General features: G+C 44.8%; 1 protein-coding gene and 1 long non-coding RNA gene across 6 annotated transcripts in view; one reads left to right on the forward strand and one right to left on the reverse strand.

Annotated features, from left to right (window-relative positions):
* Nucleotides 1–10,169, reverse strand: part of galcb (galactosylceramidase b) — an 89,909-nt gene extending 79,740 nt beyond the window's left edge. For 2 of the 5 annotated variants that reach the window (XM_070879540.1, XM_070879541.1), the window contains exons 1-2: nt 9,775–10,169; nt 4,304–4,372 (exon numbers count right to left, since the gene is read on the reverse strand). In XM_070879540.1, the coding sequence (XP_070735641.1) occupies nt 4,304–4,372; nt 9,775–9,963 (258 nt within the window). In that variant the 5' untranslated portion in view covers nt 9,964–10,169. Of the gene's footprint in view, nt 1–4,303; nt 4,373–8,023; nt 8,091–9,774 lie in introns of those variants that run through there. The other 3 variants (XM_070879544.1, XM_070879542.1, XM_070879547.1) reach the window with 2 other exon arrangements.
* LOC139263448 (uncharacterized) overlaps nt 8,136–18,976 on the forward strand; it is a 129,296-nt gene continuing 118,455 nt past the window's right edge. The window contains exon 1 of the long non-coding RNA XR_011593150.1: nt 8,136–8,536. This is a non-coding gene — a long non-coding RNA (uncharacterized lncRNA). The remainder of the gene's footprint in view (nt 8,537–18,976) is intronic.

The following is an 18,976-nucleotide window of genomic DNA, read 5'->3' on the forward strand; positions in this document are numbered from 1 at the left end:
GGGGGGGGGGAAGGAGATTGGGGGGGGGAAGGAGATTGGGGGGGGGAAGGAGATTGGGGGGGGGAAGGAGATTGGGGGGGGGAAGGAGATTGGGGGGGAAGGAGTTTGGGGAGGGGGGAAGGAGATTGGGGGGGGGGGGGAGGGAAGGAGATTGCGGGGGGGGGGGTGGGGGGGGAGGCTGAACGGGCCGGGCCCAAGACATCGGGCAGGGCCCGTCCCCAGCACCAGATTTACAGGTAGGTGGCGTTGTGTCAGTTCGGGGGGAGCGCGTGTCGGGGGGGTGGTGGGAGGGAGGTCGGTTCGGTTCGGGTCGGGGAGAGGGAGGGAGAGGAAGGTCAGGTCGGATCCAGTCCTGGGGCGGGGGGGGGAAGCGGGAGTCGGGTCGGTGTCGGGTCCGGTCCGGGGGGGAGGGGGGAGCGGGAGTCGAGTCGGGTCCGGGGGCCGGGGGAAGCGGGAGTCAGGTCGGTGTCGGGTCTGGTCCGGAGGCTGGAAGCAGGAGTCGAGTCGGGCCGGGTCGGGAGGAAGCAGGAGCTGGCCGTGGGAGGAGCCTTATGGACGCAGCCCCAGTGAGGCCATTCGGCCAGGGCTAGGGGCTGCGTGCTTCGGGCCCCTCCCACACAGTTTTGGGCGCCTGGAGCTACTGAACATGCGCGCCCACTGTAGCGCGCATGTGCAGAGGTCCCGCCACTGTTTTCAGCGCAGGGACCTGGTTCCGCCCCCTACAGCTCCTGCTGCGCTGCGCCGAGGGCCAGAGGACCTGCAGGGAGGTGGAGAATCTGGAGGGTTTTTTTCGGCGCACTTTGTGGCACGAAAAACAGGCTTCCAGGTCGGGACTGCGCCGTTCTAGGCGCGGCTCGAAACTTGGGCCCAGAGTAAGGGAATTCATTTTGTTTCGGTTACAGCAACTTATAAACAAAGCAAGGCTTGCTGCTGTCTAGAGTTCCTGATAAACTAAAGGGAAGTACATTCTGTCACCCAAAACAAGGAAGTGTCGGGTCAGAGATAAGCATGTGATTATGATGCCCTTAATGATTGATTCTTTCACACCACAAGCATTGTGACCAATTTGTTCCTGTTGAAACCTTGCATTTGAGTGGTATGGAGATACAAATCGGCCACCAGGTATTGACGGGATATGGGAAAGTTCAGTTTTACTTGTTTTAACCATATAGCCATATCATTGATAACAATTTATTGCAAAATTATAAATGTTTGCACCAATGTACAAAGGTCAATGCACTTACATCCTAGACAATCACTTCCAATGCCCTTTTAACAAAAAAAAATTCTGACATGCATAGTTGTACAGTACTGAGTGCAGCACTGTTTCTCCAGAAACAAATTAAACCAACTTTTGACACACTCAAATAAATCGCAGTGACCTAGAGTTACAATCTTTAAAAAGTAGGAATTAATTTAATGCAATTCAGGATTCGGAGGTTGATATTCTGCGTGCAGAGACAAAACACGATCAATTTGAAGGAATCCATTTTCTATATTTTTTTTTTTAAGTGCCTGGTGAATTATTTCACAGGTAGTTATTTTTCTTTCAATATAAAAACAAAGCTTGTGATTGTCAAGAAAACCAAGAGAGATCTTTTCCTTTCTCTTATCTGAATCTGGTTTCTGCTTTTGAACGTGGGACTGGGCCTTGTGTTTCCGTGGCGACGCCTCAATTTAGCTCCATCTGGGTTTGCTATCTTTACAGAAATTTGAATGGAATCAAGTAACACAGTTCCTAAACCACCAACAAAAATTCCAGAATCTCTCAGTAAAACTGAATTTTACTTATTCAGTTATAATAAATCAGGGGCTTGCCAATATACATTAATGGCTATGTTCACTTATATGCTCCATAAGTACACATTTCAAACCTTAATGTTTTCTACCCAAAATTTATAAACACTACAAAAAGATGAAATCTTCTAGGCAAAGATCAAATTAAATTTCATTTTAATTTTTAGATTTCTAATATACTGCAGCTGTTTTACTTCAACTTATTACTTGCCCCTGTACATTAACACAACAGGCAAAGATGGATTTGAATGCAAGAGCATGTTTAATGCTCAAACATCGATTAAGCAATTTCAGTTGAAGGCAGGAAACTTGGCTTTAACACACAATATTACTGTAGTGTTCATTTCAGTGACAGGATGCTTTCATCAGTGTGCACCAAAACTCACCACTTCACATTTTCTTTGGAGTAAGTCAGCTGACATTCTAGGTTACTTTGACTAGTACTTGGTAAAATAATGCGACTAAAGGTGGACAAGTCCCCTGGACCTGATGGCCTGCATCCTAGCGTCTTAAAAGAAGTGGCTGCAGAAATAGTGGATGCATTGGTTGCAATCTACCAAAATTCCCTTGATTCTAGAGAGGTCCTAGCGGATTGGAAAACCACAAATGTAACGCCCCTATTTAAATAAAGGAGAGACACACAAAGCAGGGAGACACAAAACAGGAAACTATAGACCAGTTAGCTTAACATGTTGTTGGGAAAATGCTGGAGTCCATTATCAAGGAATTGGTAGCAGGACATTTGGAAATGCATAATACAGTCAAGCAGAGTCAGCATGGTTTTATGAAAGAGAATTCATGTTTGACAAATTTGCTGGAGTTCTGAGGGTGTAACGAGCAGGGTGGATAAGGGGGAACCAGTGGGTGTGGTGTATTTGGATTTCCAGAAGGCATGCGATAAGGTGCCACATTAAAGGTTACCGCACAAGATAGTGGCTCATGAGGTTGGGAGTAATATATTAGCTAGGATAGAGGATTGGCTAGCTAACAGAAAACAGAGAGTCAGGATAAATGGGTCATTGGCAAACGGTAACTAGTGGGGTGCCACAGGGATCAGCGCTGGGTCCTCAACTATTTATATTCTGTATTAATGACTCGAATGAAGGGACCGAGTGTAATGTAGCCAAGTTTGCTGATGATACAAAGATGGGTGGGAATGCAAGTTGTGAGGAGGACACAAAAAATCTGCAAAGGGATATAGACAGGTTAAATGAGTGGGCAAACATTCGGTAGATGGAGTATAATGTGGAAAAGTATGAGGTTATCCACATTGGGAGGAAAAATAAAAAAGCTAATTATTATTTAAATGGAGATTACAAAATGCGGCATTACAGAAGGACCTGGGGTCCTTGTGCATGAAACACAAACAGTTAGTATGCAGGTATTGCAAGTAATCAAGAAGGCAAATGGAATGTTGGCCTTTATGGCAAGGGGGATGGAATATAAAAGCAGGGAAGTCCGACTACAACTGTATAGGGTATTGGTGAGACCACATCTAGAGTACTGACTGTGTACAGTTTTGGTCTCCTTAGTTAAGGAGGATATACTTGCATTGGAGGTAGTTCAGAGGAAGTTCACTAGGTTGATTCCTGAGATGAAGAGGTTGACTTATGAAGAAGCAGGTTGGGCCTATACTCATTGGAGTTTAGAAGAATGAGAGATGATCTTATTGAAACATAAGATACTGAGGGGGCTCGACAAGGTAGATGCAGAGGGGATGTTTCCACTCGTGGGGGAATCTAGAATTAAGGGGCATATTTTAAGAATAAGGGGTCACCCATTTAGAACCGAGATGAAGAGGAATTTCTTCTCTCAGATGGTCATAAATCTGTGGAATTCTCCGCCCGAGAGAGCTGTGGAGGCTGGTTCATTGAATATATTCAAAGGTGGAGATAGACAGATTTTTGAATGATAAGGGAGTGAAGGGTTATGGTGAGCGGGTAGGGAAGTGGAGCTGAGCCAAAGATCAGATTAGCCATGATCTGATTAAATGGCGGAGCAGGTTCAAGGGGCCAAATGGCCTACTCCTGCTCCCATTTCTTATGTTCTTATATACCATGGGCACTTAAAATGCAGAGCCTCGCTCATTGGAAATGTGTATACAGGTCTGCTTGTGCAAAAAAAACATATGTACAGTATTGATGCATCCACTTGACCAGAGCCAACTTAGCATGTGTTATACTATAACTAATGGTTTCTGCATTATAGTTTCCAATCAGCCAGGATAAATGTGTGTGCACACATATTAATACACATATGCAGAGCTCCACTATAAATGCACTGGCTGCACAGGTGGGACTCTTAACCACTTGGTTTGACACTGCACTATAGTTACACTGTCAAATCAAACGAAAGCTGCATAAATACACCCTTATTGTACTAAAGAGAAAAGTGACCAATAGCATTACTATACTTATTAATATATTGTAAAATATTGGGAATATTGCTAAACACTCAATGTCAACAGTAAAACATATCAATTTATCTATTTGGATACAATTCCTACCTTGAATAAGTAGTCCAAGATCTGGCTGCGATATGGCTCTGGGTAGTTCACAAGAAGTCGGGAAGTTGCCTGCAATAAAATAAACAAATTGAATATATCATTGAAAATTGCACAAAACGAAAACCTCTGCGGCTAGAACCTCCACTTTTGTGCTTATCGCCCAAAAATGTGCGATATTTCCAGTGTGGGTGGTAAAAAAGGATTTTCAGATCGCTGGCTTCGCGCCCATTCTCAAAGCACCTAGTCTCCATTTTTGAAAATAGGCGTTACCGTGAGCGATCTGAAATGGCGTTAGCGCTAAATTTTTTTGACCTTCTGCCGTAAAGTGTTGCCGTCCTTAGCAACAGCATGGCAACACTTGATTCCCGCAATTCAGGAGGTCAAGGGTCATCATGACATGCACAGAAGAGGAGACAGAGAGGGAGCTCAGAGGAACTGAAAGCATGTGGCTGTGGTGTGCGCTTGTCTGGCTGTTGTGGGAGGCACAAGGGAGATTCATCAGTAGCAAAAAGCCTACTAAGCACCAAGAACATAGTTGGTACCGAGTTTTTGTCCAACAAATAAGATAAAACATGGAAGGGATGGAGAAGGCCTTGGAGCTGGTAGCCAGGAACACTGGTAGCAGAGGGCTCCCAGTGGTCCCGGAGCGCAGCACTGCAGCCTAAGGTGCCGCACCCCCATTGCCAACCACACGAGAGCCAGCAGCAACATCTTGCTTCTGGCTCAGAGCACGTGCCCACCTCGGGACCGTCCTCTCCCGTATTCGTCCAAGCAGCGTTTCGGCCATCCCCCCCACCCAATGAAACATCGCCTGAGGAGCCCCTCAGCCTGGCGGCTTGGAGTCAGGAGGAGTAGAGGTGGGTAGGAGAAGCCGGGGCTGGGGGGGCGGGTGGGTTGGTTTGTACAGAAATACTGATGATTTCAGACTAATGTTCGCTTTAAATGTTTTTTATTTAACAAAACCTTGTAGTGCATTGGCTCAAATAGCTGCACCGTTACATGCTGGTGATTCCTTATCAAAAGGGTATAATTACACTTAACTTCAATCAACTTAAACTTCACCAAGTTGATGCCCACTATTAATGTATGACCTGCACACCCAGCAGTGTGTCAGCCTTGTAAATGACACCAACGTTCTTTCAGGAAAAGCAATCATTGATGAGCTCCTGACGTAAGGCTCTTGCAGCTATCATGCCACCACAGGCCCTTTCATGCGGGCTACAGGGAGGCGGAGGCATGGCTTCAGCGTCAGCCTGATTGTCTAGGCCGATGTCAGCGTCCGCCTCCTCATCCTCCTCTTCCTCTCTCTGGTGAGGTGGACTGTCAGACTCAACAGGCAATTCTTGTCCCCTCCTGATAGCCAAGTTGTGCAGCATGGAGCACACCACCACAAATTGAGCTACCTGCTCAGGGTGGTATTGGAGCTCGCCTCCTGAGGGTTCCAGACATCTAAAGCACTCTTCAGCACTCCAATGATTTTTTCCACGATATTGCGAGTTGCTGTGTGGCTCTCATTGTATCGCCTTTCGGCTTTGGTATGGGTATCACTCGGGGGGGTGGGGGGTCATCAGCCAGATGGCGAGGCCATATTCTTTGTCACCAAGCATCCAGCATTGACCTTGTGGCTGATTGTTAAACAAGTCAGATACAGTGTTCTCACGCAGGATGTGAGCATCATGGATGTTGCATGGAAATTGAGCAGTCACTGCCAGTAAAATTTGCTGGTGGTCAACAACCAGTTGGACATTCAGGGAGTGGAATATTTTGCGGTACCTGAAAACCTCTGCATCCTGAAAAGGTGCCCACATCGCGATGTGCGTACAGTCTATTGCTCCCTGCACCTTGGGGAAGTTTGCAATTCTGGAGAATCCTAGAGCCCTTTCACTCAGTGTCTCCCTGGTCGTGGGGAAGCTGATCAAGTCCATCCTGCGTGCGTACATGGCTTCAATGACCTGTCTAATGCAGCGACGTGTGGCATGCTAAGAAAGTCCGCAAATGTCTCCAGTTGTGGCCTGAAAAGAACCCGAGGTGTAGAACAACAGTGCCGCGGTGACTTTGACCTCGACGGACAGTGTAGTACTGATGGTGCTGGCAGGCTGCAGATCTGCCCTTATCAGCTGGCAAATCTCAGTGATAACCTCTTTGTGGAAGCGCAGTCTCCGAAGGCAGGTGGTGTCGGGCAAGTCGAGATAAGAATGTTTCCTTGTACTTGCGGGGTTGTAATATCTGGTCCTCCTCATCTGTCTGTCACGTCTTGTTGGGCATATAATGCAGTGGAGCGTACCTTCGGCGATCTCAAGCCTGCTGCATGTAATTGGTCACCAAGAGAAGGTGAGAAAGGACAGGCCCCATTGCAGTAGCTCTCTGTTTTCCACCGATTGGTCACAAACAAGGAATGTCCCAACGAAGACACGTATTCAATTCCAATCGGTCACAGTATGGTCAAGATGTTTGTAGAGACGTTCACATCAACTCCAACGACCTGCAGAGTACATCCGAACTCCGCCGAAGTTGAAGCACAGTGGCCTTTTAAAGGACGCGACATGTGATCTCTAACATGGCGTCCATAACACTGTGATTAGTTCTGGTTAGTTCCACTTTTTTGGGGTGGTTTTTTGGGCGAGCGATATTGTGGGCGATGTGTGTGCGAGGTGGTGAAATTGACGCTGGGCGATCTCATGGCAGTTAGTTTTGGTAAATATGCCCTTTAAGACAAAAAAAAGTGGGCGGGTGGTATTATTGAATCTCGGCGTTAAATCAGTGCGGAAATGAACGCTGGCCGATATTATGGGCATCGATTTCGGCCATTCTGCTGATTCCGCCCCAAAAAAGTGGGCAGGTGGTAATATTTTTTCCTGGCGTTAAGCACATGGGAAAAGTAACGCTCGACGATAAGTTTCCTAAAAATGCCCATCAGTTTCCATTTTGTGCCAAAATGGGCAATATAAGAGCATTATACGTCATTTCGGTGGTAAAATGGGCATTGTGGGCGTTAAGCATGCAAAAAAAATGGAGGTTCTAGCCCCTGAAATTTGCTGGTCAGATAATTTAACGTCCAGGTTACTGCACTTAGAACACTTTACATCATATCATTACTGCTCAACATAATAGTCAAAGTAAATGGTTTTCAATGTCTCAGGTCATTTTTGAAACAGTATTTAGCTCCTGTTCTGATAAAGGTTCCACACCCAAAATATAAACTTGTCTGTTCTCTCTCACAGTTGCTGACATCTGCTGTGAATTTCTGGCATTTTCTGCTTTTGTTTCAGATTTCCAGCATCTACAATATTTTGTATATTACCAGTATTAGGGTGTCATCAGCTCTTAAATGCTGCAGCCAAGTTTAAGCTATCAGGTACTGTCAGGATATAGGAGTCACTGACATTTGTCTTGCTGGGTTTTAATGGGCCAGATTTTCAGCTTTCGGGGGTTTTCGGCAAAAACGGTAGCGATACGTGAAACTTACCGTTTTAGCTTCGCTACCGTTTTTAGGCCGCACTTTCGGCCTTTATGCATCGGTAAAGGAAACGTTGCACAAGCATTTGCGGCGCAAAATGCGAGTTTCGGCAACTTTACGCTGCGAGAGGCATCCAGGGAGGAAAAAGAAATTCCAAAAAATATTCCAAAAACATTTACAAGACCCTTAACTATCTCATCGCTGCAAAATAAATGTAAAAATTAAAACTTTAACTTAGCTTTTTTGCAGATTTTCGTACTTACCGTTGCTGACAAGGCTGTACCGATAGGTTTGACCTGTCGCTATTCTGGGCGTGGCGTACGGGTCGGGAGAGTGCCAAAACCCGGACGCAAACGCAATCCGAGTTGTTGCACGTCAGCGTACCTCTCCCCGGCGATATTTGGAAGTGCCGCTGCAAACAGGTACCCGAGAATCCTGCCCAGGCTTTGCGACCGGGTTTTCGCTGCAGAGGGTCAAATCGTGGAGAAACCCCGGTCGCAAACCTCTCAAAAGTCCAGCCCAATATGTTTTTACTCATATTTATCTCTCATGAGGTTGTCACTTTTATGTGACCCATCAATTGCCTGCAAAATCAGCTATTTTAACCAGTTTTCTGCAATGAAATCCAAACCCCCAGCTTCAAAATATGCAATTGAAAAAAGAAAACATCTCGCATCTACAATGCGCTCATCACATACAAGACGTCGTCTCGAAGTACCTTACAGTACTGAGTACGAGAAAGAGGATACGATGCACCAAGCATAGGCAAATGGAAGGTCAGTGCAACTGTAAAATTATGGAGTAAAAACTTTTTCTGACATGTTTACTGAGTATCTAGTGGATAAGTACCGCAACTTCACACCCTTCATAGATTTGAATGACAAGTCTCTCAGAGAGATATATATAGCTATAGCGAAGCTTGTGGAGGGGCAGGGCAAATCGGACAGCAGCTTCCTGATTGCTGCATTTAACTGCAAACATTCAGTCTCCGGCAGTTACAGTCCGAATCATTCTTTAATAATGGAGAGCCAAGAGCCTCAAAGTTATTCTTACTCCAAAATCCAGGCCAATGTTTCAGCACTGCAGTGCATGAGCTAAAAAATTTTGAAAGGCACATTCAGCCCTGTGCAATTGCTTCTTTAAGGTGATTGGCAAAAGACATTAGGAAACATTTTTTTTTAAAACCGCAGCAAGTTGTAGTGATCTGGAATACACTGTTGAAAGCAGATTCAATAGTAACATTCAAAAGAGAATTGAATGGATACTTGAAAGGGGAAAAAATACAGAGCTATGGGAGAGGGAGCAGGGGAATGGGATTAATTGAATAGCTCTACCAAAAAAAATTATCTGGTCATTATCACATTGCTGTCTATGGGAGTTTGTTGTGTGCAAATTAGATGCTGTGTTTCCAATGTTACAAAAGTGTGTGTGCTTCAAAAAGTACTCGATTGGCTGTACAGCGCTTTGGGACGTCCAGTGGTCCTGAAAGGCAATGCAAGTCTTTCTTTACTTTCAAAGAGCCGGGGCACAGGCACAATGAAAGAAAGATTGCATTGAAATAGTGCCTTTCACGACCGCCGGATGTCCCAAAGCACTTTACTGCTAATGAAGTAATTTTCTGAAGTGTAGTCACTGTTCTGATGTCGAAAACGCGGCCGCCAATTGGTGCACAGCAAGCTCCCATAAACAGCAATGTGATAATGACCAGATCATCTGTTTTTTAGTGATGTTGACTGAGGGATAAATATTAGCCAGGACAGCGGGGACAACTCGCCTGCTCTTCTTCGATATAGTGCCATAGGATTGTTTACATCCGCCTGAGCGCGCAGACGGGGCCTCGGTTTAATGTCTCAACCGAAAGACGGCACCTCGGACAGGGCAGCACTCCCTCAGCAGTGCGCTGGAGTGTCAGCCTGGATTATTGTGCTCGAGTCTCATGGGCCGAACGGACGCAGGATGCGCTACGCCCTTCAATGGTGCGATCCACCGAGCAACCCCCACCCCCGGCACTCACCCCGCCGCCGCTAAGGCCGCCGACACCGTCAAACTCCGCGCCCAGGGCTCCTCCATCGCCATCATCACCACCACCACCCACCAGCACGTAGACAGCGGCATCCGACAGCAGGGCGACGGCGCCGGCAAAGGAGAGCAGGAGCAGTCCGAGGCGATGCAGAGGCCGGCGGTACCGGGCCGGCGCCGCCATGGTTACTGGGCACCCGCAGCCGCTCACCTGATCGCTGCCGTCACGGGAGAGGGTCGGCACGAGCCTGCTGGCTGCAGCAGCGCCAGCGGTCAGTGCCAACACAGTGAGTGCACTGGCTGAAGGGGACAGTGCAACAACCCCCAGTGCCACAGCAATCAGTCTGAGTGCAACGATAAGAGTTGAGCAGTCTCGGTGCAACGCTCATGTGTCTCCGTGCAATCAGCTTTGAGTTAACACTGCGCTTCCGGCTACTGGCTGAAAGTGACAGAGCAACAAGTCTCAGTGCAATAGCAATGAGTCCGACTGCAAGAATAGGAGTTGAGCAGTCAGCTTTGAATTAACGCTGTGCTTCCGGGTACTGGGTGAAGGTGTCAGGGCAGCAAGTCCCAGTCCAGTCCAGAAAGAAAAAGAAAAACTTACATTTATATATCATCGTCATCATAGGCAGTCCCTCGAAGCGAGGATGACTTGCTTCCACGCCAAAAAGGAATGAGTTCACAGTTGTTTCAATGAAGGACCTAATATTCCAGATTCCGAACTGCATCCTGAAGGGTGGAAGATGCCTGTGCATGGATTTTTGTAACGTGTGGTGGCCATTGCACACCAGCCACCACACAGGCTAGACAGAGCTAGGTTTTCTTCCAGTGGCAAGGATTACCCAAGATGACTGGAGACCAGTTCTGCTGCACGGACCGTGCACGCACACATATAGCAGTGAGGGTTGGCCCGTGCTGCCCCGGGCCCTTGCCTCTTCTGCGGCCCAGAAGAGACATATAGCGCCTTTCATGACCACCGCATGTCACAAAGCGCTTTACAGCCAATGAAGTACTTTTGGAGTATAGTCACTGTTGTAATGTGGGCAATGCGGCAGCCAATTTGCACACAGCAACTCCCATGAACAGCAATGTGATAATGACCAGGTACACTTTTTTTGTTTATGTTTATTGAGGGGAAAATAATTGGCCAAGATACCTGGGATAACTCCCCTTCCCTTCAAAATAGTTCCATGGAATCTTTTATATCCACCTGAGAGGGAAAACAGGTTTAACGTCTCATCTGAAAGACGGCATCTCCGACAGTTCAGCACTCCCTCAGCACTGCACTGGAGTGTCAGCCTAGATTTATGTGCTCAAGTCACGGGAGTGGGATTTGAACCCACAACCTTCTGACTCAGAAGCGAGTGTGTTACCTACTTAAAAAGAATAATATTTATTAAAAACATTGACAACATCGTGATCATTCCATTGTATCATACAAATCCATTCCACCCTACTGCACAGCCGTTTCTCCAGCACTTATTAATTTGTCTCCTGGAATATATATTAATCTATTGTACTTTACAAATTGATCATAAAATACTATCTTTAAATTCTTTTCTGAATAAAACATCCACAGAACCTTATAATGATCTTTCAGCGTATATTTAAAATGTTCTTTTAGGTTTATTCTCCTCCCCTTAAAAAATAGAACATTCCTTCTTTGAACAATCAAAAATCTAGCCAAACTGAACATTAAATTAATTGCCACTCCGCTAGACTCATGCAAACTTTCCTGCAATCCCCATCTCAAAATTGAGTCCCATGGGATTCCCATTCTTGCTCTTCGGTCCTCAGCCAGAAAACTCACACAACTGTCAAACATAGTACTTAAAATCTTTTAACGACGGACATAACACCAATAAATGGGACAGAGTCTCATCCCACGTCTGACACACTGGGCAAGTTGCCACCTTTACTCACCCAATCTTACATTAGACGATCACGGTAAAAATCCGGTTATGAGCCATTTTGAAATCCAGTTCAATCCACTCTGGACATTTAAAATTCGCCCACACTCCCTTCCAAATCCTGTTGAAGTCCTGCTGTGGGTATATACTCTGCCAAAATTCCTGACCAGCAGGTATCTTGAATCTCCATTACCTAAATATCCCATAGAAATCTCGAGTATTACAGTTGTCAAATTGGACCAACTCCTCCCCTTTCTCTGGCAAAAAACTTGGAAAAGTGGGACACATTTTACCTCCTTTGGAGATTTGCACATTTATTTCTTCCATCCAATCCTGTGGCATTGCCCTCACAATCTTCTCATACATGATCATAATTTCTTTTTCCTCTACCTCCCGATCCTCCTCCCAAACCATGTCCCTCACTACCGATTCTGGCAACCAACGTGGAGTTACCTCATATAATACAGCTTTCACAGATGTAATACCAGCTTTTATAAAAGTTTGATTAAATAATATCTCTCCTTCAATATTGACCCATCTGTTCAAAAATAAGTGCTGTTCTAAAAATTCCTCCACACCTTTGGGCATAAACTGCACACTTTTAAAAAATTGGGCCCAAGTCTCTACAACCACCTTATAAAACTCAGGGAGAGGTTTAATCGATTTCAAAAACATATTGTTGTATTCTATATAAAATATTCCCTGTCCTCCCATCCCACTTAATTAAAAAAAATGCTGGAAACAACTCTTCCAAAAATTTGTATTTGACTTCTGAAGAAATCTCTTCACCCATTTAATTCTAAAGGCTTTTTCCTTCAAATCAATATCTGGGAAATTGAGTCCTCACTGATTTTGCTGTCCAATGATGGTATTGTCAGCAACCAAGACTGGTTTCCCTTCCCATAAAAACCTCACACAAGTCTCTCAGATGGACTTTTCCACCCACTTAGGAATATCCTCCACTGTCAATAAGTACCATAGTTAAGATAGAAGGAGAGCTGCCACCACTGTCACTCTTCTTTGCACTTTCAACCACCTTCTTTCCCATCTTTCACAAATATTTTTAATTTTCATAACCTTTGGTTCCCAATTTAATCGATCCACTTCATCTCTGTCCTTCTTGCAACCCATATACACTCCCAGAATGTCCAAAACCTCCACCACATTAAAAAGTCTTTCCTCCAACCACTCCCCCCTATTCCTTCTCGCAACCAGGCATTCGGATTTACTATCATTCACTCTAGCTCCCGAAGCTCCACAATACTCTCCACTACTCCTGTAGTTTTCTCCACTGACTCCCCATCTCTCAATGTTAAGGTTCTGTCATCTGCATATTGGTTTATCACCGCCACCTGCCCGGAATTGGGAACCACAATCCCGCCTACTTGTTCCTTTCGCATCATGTGACCTAATGGTGACCTAATGGTTCTGCTACCAATGTGTACAACAATGGGGACAGAGGACAACCCTGTCTCAATGACCACTGTATTGGAAAATACTTGGATTAAAAAACATTACATTTAACACAGCTAAATATCTTTGAATAAAAAATCCTTAGCCACACAATGAAATTTTTCCCGAAACCAAATGCTTCCAAAACCATCAATAAAAACTCGTGAGCGACTCTATCAAAGGCTCTATCTTTAGCACATAAGCTTCCCTCCCACTCTCTTCCATGAGCTCTGTCACATCTCAGATTGAGACCACAGACTCTGTGATGTCCGGCCTACAACCCCATAGGACTGAAAGGGCAAAACTATCTGTGGCATCAACTCCTTCATACGATTTGCATAAACCCTCACCAAGATCTTATAATCCATATTTAATAATGTGATGGGCCTCCAATTCTTCAGATCCCTTCTATCCCCTTTATTTTATATAAACTAAGCTTATGATACCTCTCCTCATAGATAGGGCCAGGTTTCCTTCAGTTTTAATCTCCTTAAAAACCTCTAAGATCAATGGACATAAAATCTAAAAAAAAATTATAAAATTCAGCACATAGTCCATCGGACTCTGGGCTTTTCCCCCATTTATTTCTCTTATTGCTACTTTTATTTCCTCTAATCCTGCTTCTTTGTCACACATGCTTCTCTCATCCTCCTTTTAACCCTCTTCAATAAAAGCACTAACCTTCTCCATCATCAATTTGGAAATGTTTTCTTTTGTATATAACTCTTGATAAAAGCTATTAGCCATCTCCATAATCTCCGAAGTTTCATCAATGATCTTCTCCCCAACCTTCAACTCTCCAATTAATAATAACCTTTGTTACTGCACAAGATAAAAGTTCATGGGGTTGGGGGTAATATATTAGCATGGTTAGAGGATTGTCTAACTAACAGAAAACAGAGAGTTGGGATAAATAGTTCATTCTCTGGTTGGCAACCAGTAACTAGTGGGGTGTCGCAGGGATCAGTGCTGGGACCCCAACTATTTACAATCTATATTAACGACGTGGAAGAAGGGACTGAGTGTAATGTAGCCAAGTTTGCTGACGATACAAAGATGGGAGGAAAATCAATGTGTGAGGAGGACACAAAAAATATGCAAAAGGACATAGACAGGCTAAATGAGTGGGCAAAAATTTGGCAGATGGAGTATGATATTGGAAAGTGTGAGGTCATGCACTTTGACAGAAAAAATCAAAGAGCAAGTTATTATTTAAATGGAGAAAGATTGCAAAGTGCTGCAGTACAGCGGGACCCGGGGATACTTGTGCATGAAATGCAAAAGGATAGTATGCAGGTACAGCAAGTGATCAGGAAGGCCAATGGAATTTTGGCCTTTATTGTAAAGGGGATGAAGTATAAAAGCATGGAAGTCTTGCTACAGTTATATAAGGTATTGGTGAGGCCACACCTGGAATACTGCGTGCAGTTTTGGTTTCCATATTTACGAAAGGATATACTTGCTTTGGAGGCAGTTCAGAGAAGGTTCACTAGGTTGATTCCGGGAATGAGGAGGTTGACTTATGAGGAAAGGTTGAGTAGGTTGGGCCTCTACTCATTGGAATACAGAAGAATGAGAGATGATTGTATCGAAATGTATAGGATTATGAGGGGGCTTGACAAGGTGGATGCAGAGAGGATGTTTCCACTGATGGGGGAAACTAGGACTAGAGGGCATGATCTTAGAATAAGAGGCCGCCCATTTAAAAGATGAGGAGAAATTTCTTCTCTCAGAGGGTTGTTAATCTGTGGAATTCGCTGCCTCAGAGAGCTGTGGAAGCTGGGACATTGAATAAATTTAAGACAGAAATAAACAGTTTCTTAAATGATAAGGGGTTATGGGGAGTGGGCGGGGAAGTGGAGCTGAGTCCATGATCAGATCAGCCATGATCTTATTAAATGGCGGTCCAGGCTCGAGGGGCCGTATGGCCTACTTCTGCTTCTATTTCTTATGTTCTTATTGTCGCAGCTTCTCTTCCTCTAGAAGATATCTGCTGCATATTTTCCCTCCAATGCATCCTTAGCCTTTGCATGGAGAATAGCCCCCTTACATTTTTCAGCTTGCAATAATTCCCACTCTTTCTTTAAAACCTTCCACTTCATCCCTGCTCCCTTATCCCCTCTGTCAACTGCTTTATAGACGTCTGTAAACCTTCCGTTTATATTCTCTTCTCGACGCCAGTTAGCTGCTACTCTCTCTTTCCTATAACATACCGAAAAAACTTTTACCTCATATATAAAATTGTCTCACCAAATCTTTTTTCTTTCTCGAATAACGGTTCCTTCCGAGCATTCTTTATTATACTTAAAATCCCTTCCTTACAAGCAATTTCTTTCAGGTATTGATTGTTTAAAATCCATACCCCTGGACCGATCTTAACTCTGCTGTTCCTAATTTTAAGAACCAAAGCCATGATCACTAAAATATACTTTTTTATAATAAATCTTCATCACCTCAGAACTTAACTCATCCCGCATCAACACAAAATCTATTCTGCTCTGTTTTAAAACATCACTCACCCAACCTCTTCTGCAGAACTCCCTTTTTATGTGGTTCCAATCCTTTCGTAAGTCTCTCAAATTTAAATTTGCCCATTTTTACAATCATCCCTCTGGAGTTATCATCCTTAAAGGTCATCTGGACTGAAATGTTCCTCCGAGATAAAAATACATTAAAATCCCCCACTATACAGGGTTTTCGGCCTCTGCCACTTCTGCGAATAACCACCGAAAAAACTCACGCCGCTTGCAATGGTCATTCGCCGCATAGATATTAAAGAAATCACAATTCAATTCCTCCATTCTTACCTTTAGCTGTAAAAATCTCCTCTCAATGTCCTTGTCCATCAAGGCAATGTTCTTTTTTATGGAAAAACTCACTAAAACAGCCACCCCTCTACGGTTATTGTTTGCACAACTTGCAAACACCTCTCCCTTCCAAACTCTTTCTAGGATACCCTCATCCCAAAAGGTTTCTTGCAGACACAACAGGTCAGTGCCTTTAAACACTGCAACAACTGCTGCAATTTCTTCTCCCCTTTCAGTCCGTTCATATTGATTGAGACCAATGTAATCATTGCGCCTAATAAAATAAGTGAATCTGATAATCCCCCCATGATTTAATCTCTGACTCTTCCCTCCTCTCATGCTCCTTCCCAACTTTTTGGGCAGCTGTTGCTTTTTCCTGCAGCCTCCGGCTCTTTTTCACCTCCTGTTTGAACTTTCCCTACAGTTTCAGTGTTTTCCTTACATTAGGTTTAGGTTGAGAAGCTGCCCCTTCTTCCTCCTTCTGCCCCTCACTAATCTTTCCCTTTCCACATGATGCCATCCATCCGACAATTCCATGTATCCATCCTCCTCTGACTCCTCACTCTTGAGCTTTTCTGTAATCTCCTGTTCCTGTTCCCCATCAGATACATAATCTCCCTTAGAGAGTCTTCCTGCTAACATGGTTTCTCCAACAGTGCCATTCCCTTCGGCCTCATCTCCACCGCTGACCCTTGCTCCCCGTTCCTTCTCTCTCTGGGACAATGGCACGTCCCATAAGAACATAAGAACATAAGAAATAGGAGCAGGAGTAGGCTATTTGACCCCTCGAGCCTGCTCCGCCATTTAATAAGATCATGGCTGATCTGATCATGGACTCAGCTCCACTTCCCTGCCCGCACCCCATAACCCTTTATTCCCTTATAACTCAAAAATCTGTCTATCTCCACCTTAAATATGTTCAATGACCCAGCCCCAACAGCTCTCCGGGGCAGAGAATTCCACAGATTTACAACCCTCTGAGAGAAGAAATTCCTCCTCATCTCAGTTTTAAATGGGCGGCCCCTTATTCTGAGACCATGCCCCCTAGTTTTAGTTTCCCCTATGAGTGAAAGTATCCTCTCTGCTTCCACCTTGTCGAGCCCCCTCATTATCTTATATGTTTCGATAAGATCACCTCTCATTCTTCTGAACTCCAATGAGTATAGGCCCAACCTACTCAACCTATCTTCATAAGTCAACCCCCTCATCTCTGGAATCAACCTAGTGAACCTTCTCTGAACAGCTTCCAATGCAAGTATATCCTTCCTTAAATATGGAGACCAAAATTGTAAGCAGTACTCTAGGCATGGCCTCACCAATACCCTGTACAGTTGTTTCAGGACCTCTCTGCTTTTATACTCTATCCCCCTTGCAATAAAGGACAACATTCCATTTGCCTTCCTGATTACTTGCTGTACCTGCATACTAACCTTTTATGTTTCATGCACAAGGACCCCCATTTTGCTCCCTTTTGGCGTCTTTGTCTCTACGCTCCCATCCTGCTTCCCTGATTCTTTAAGGCTCCCACTTCTTGCACTCTCTCCTTGTCTTGCCCCCTCCTGCTTCCTGAGATGTCCGACTCCTTGTCTTTCTTTCACTTGCCCCGCACCCCGCTCCCACCTCCACCCGACCATGGAACCCTGATTCCCTGATTCTTTAGGGAGAGGCGAACCATATTATGGTATGACTCTGTCCTTGACCCGTGATGTCCTCTGCTGACCTTGTCCTTTTCCACCATACAAGGTGTGTTTTATACAATCTCCGTCCTGTTTTCTGCTCCACAATTTTTTGCCTCTTCTTGCGCTCTTTCCTCATTCCGATCGACGGCTGTGTCCTCTGCCTGCTCCGCTCTTCTGGCCACTCCGCTCACATCTCCTGCTCCTTCTCCCATCTCCTCGTCACTCAAGTGGCTTTCTTCTGCCTCACACTCACAGCAGGTGGGGCCTTTGCGACAAACCACACAGCTCTCTGCCTTGCAGTTCCAAGCGATGTATCTGGACTCGCCACAGTTATAACAGTACAGATCTGGATAGCTTCTTACAAGATGGTCGTGTCCAAGACAGTAATAGAAAACCTTCACCTGGTTATCATGCAATACCCGGAAGTACTGCACTCCTTCAATTGTCTTGAATTTTAAACTGTAGAGTAATGACTTAGCCCCTCTGGGAACCGCACCTTTTCATAATGGGTTCCATCTGCTACCCACGTTCCAGGATAGTATCTCCTCTTTATTACTGAGCAAAGTTTAATGTCTGACGACTCCAACTTTTTTATCAGCATATCGTCCACAACATGAACTGGCTATTTTAAGAATGAGACCACTACTTCTTCAGAATACAGCAGAAATACATCCAAGTACTTCTCACCAAATTTCAGTAAAAATTCTTTCTACCTCTTCTCAGCCACTGACCGTCACTTTGAATCTAACATTCGGCTTTGGTCGGCAGGCAAAGCAACTTCCCTCACCACGTTCCTCATGTACTGCCTGGATGATATCCCAAGTTCGCATCTCCTTATCCTGGCAATGAACCACCACCGTGTTCTCTTTACCAAAGCTCCTGGGGTCCCAGCCCAAATCTTTGGGCCTTTTATTCTCCCTTCTCAAAACATTTTCTTACATGATTAAATTCATCCTGGGGGCAGTGTCCTCTGAGGGGCCCGGCACTCCATAGACTCTGGATCAGTTCCTATGGAGTGGAGGGCAGCCAATGTAACACCACTTTTTAAAAAAGGAGGGAGAGAGAAAACAGGGAATTATAGACCAGTCAACCTGACATCGGTAGTGGGTAAAATGATGGAATCAATTATTAAGGATGTCATAGCAGCGCATTTGGAAAGAGGTGACATGATAGGTCCAAGTCAGCATGGATTTGTGAAAGGGAAATCATGCTTGACAAATCTTCTGGAATTTTTTGAGGATGTTTCCAGTAGAGTGGACAAGGCAGAACCAGTTGATGTGGTGTATTTGGACTTTCAGAAGGCTTTCAACAAGGTCCCATGCAAGAGATTATTGTGCAAAGTTAAAGCA

Source organism: Pristiophorus japonicus, chromosome 4, assembly GCF_044704955.1.
Source record: "Pristiophorus japonicus isolate sPriJap1 chromosome 4, sPriJap1.hap1, whole genome shotgun sequence".
Lineage (NCBI taxonomy): Eukaryota > Metazoa > Chordata > Chondrichthyes > Pristiophoridae > Pristiophorus > Pristiophorus japonicus.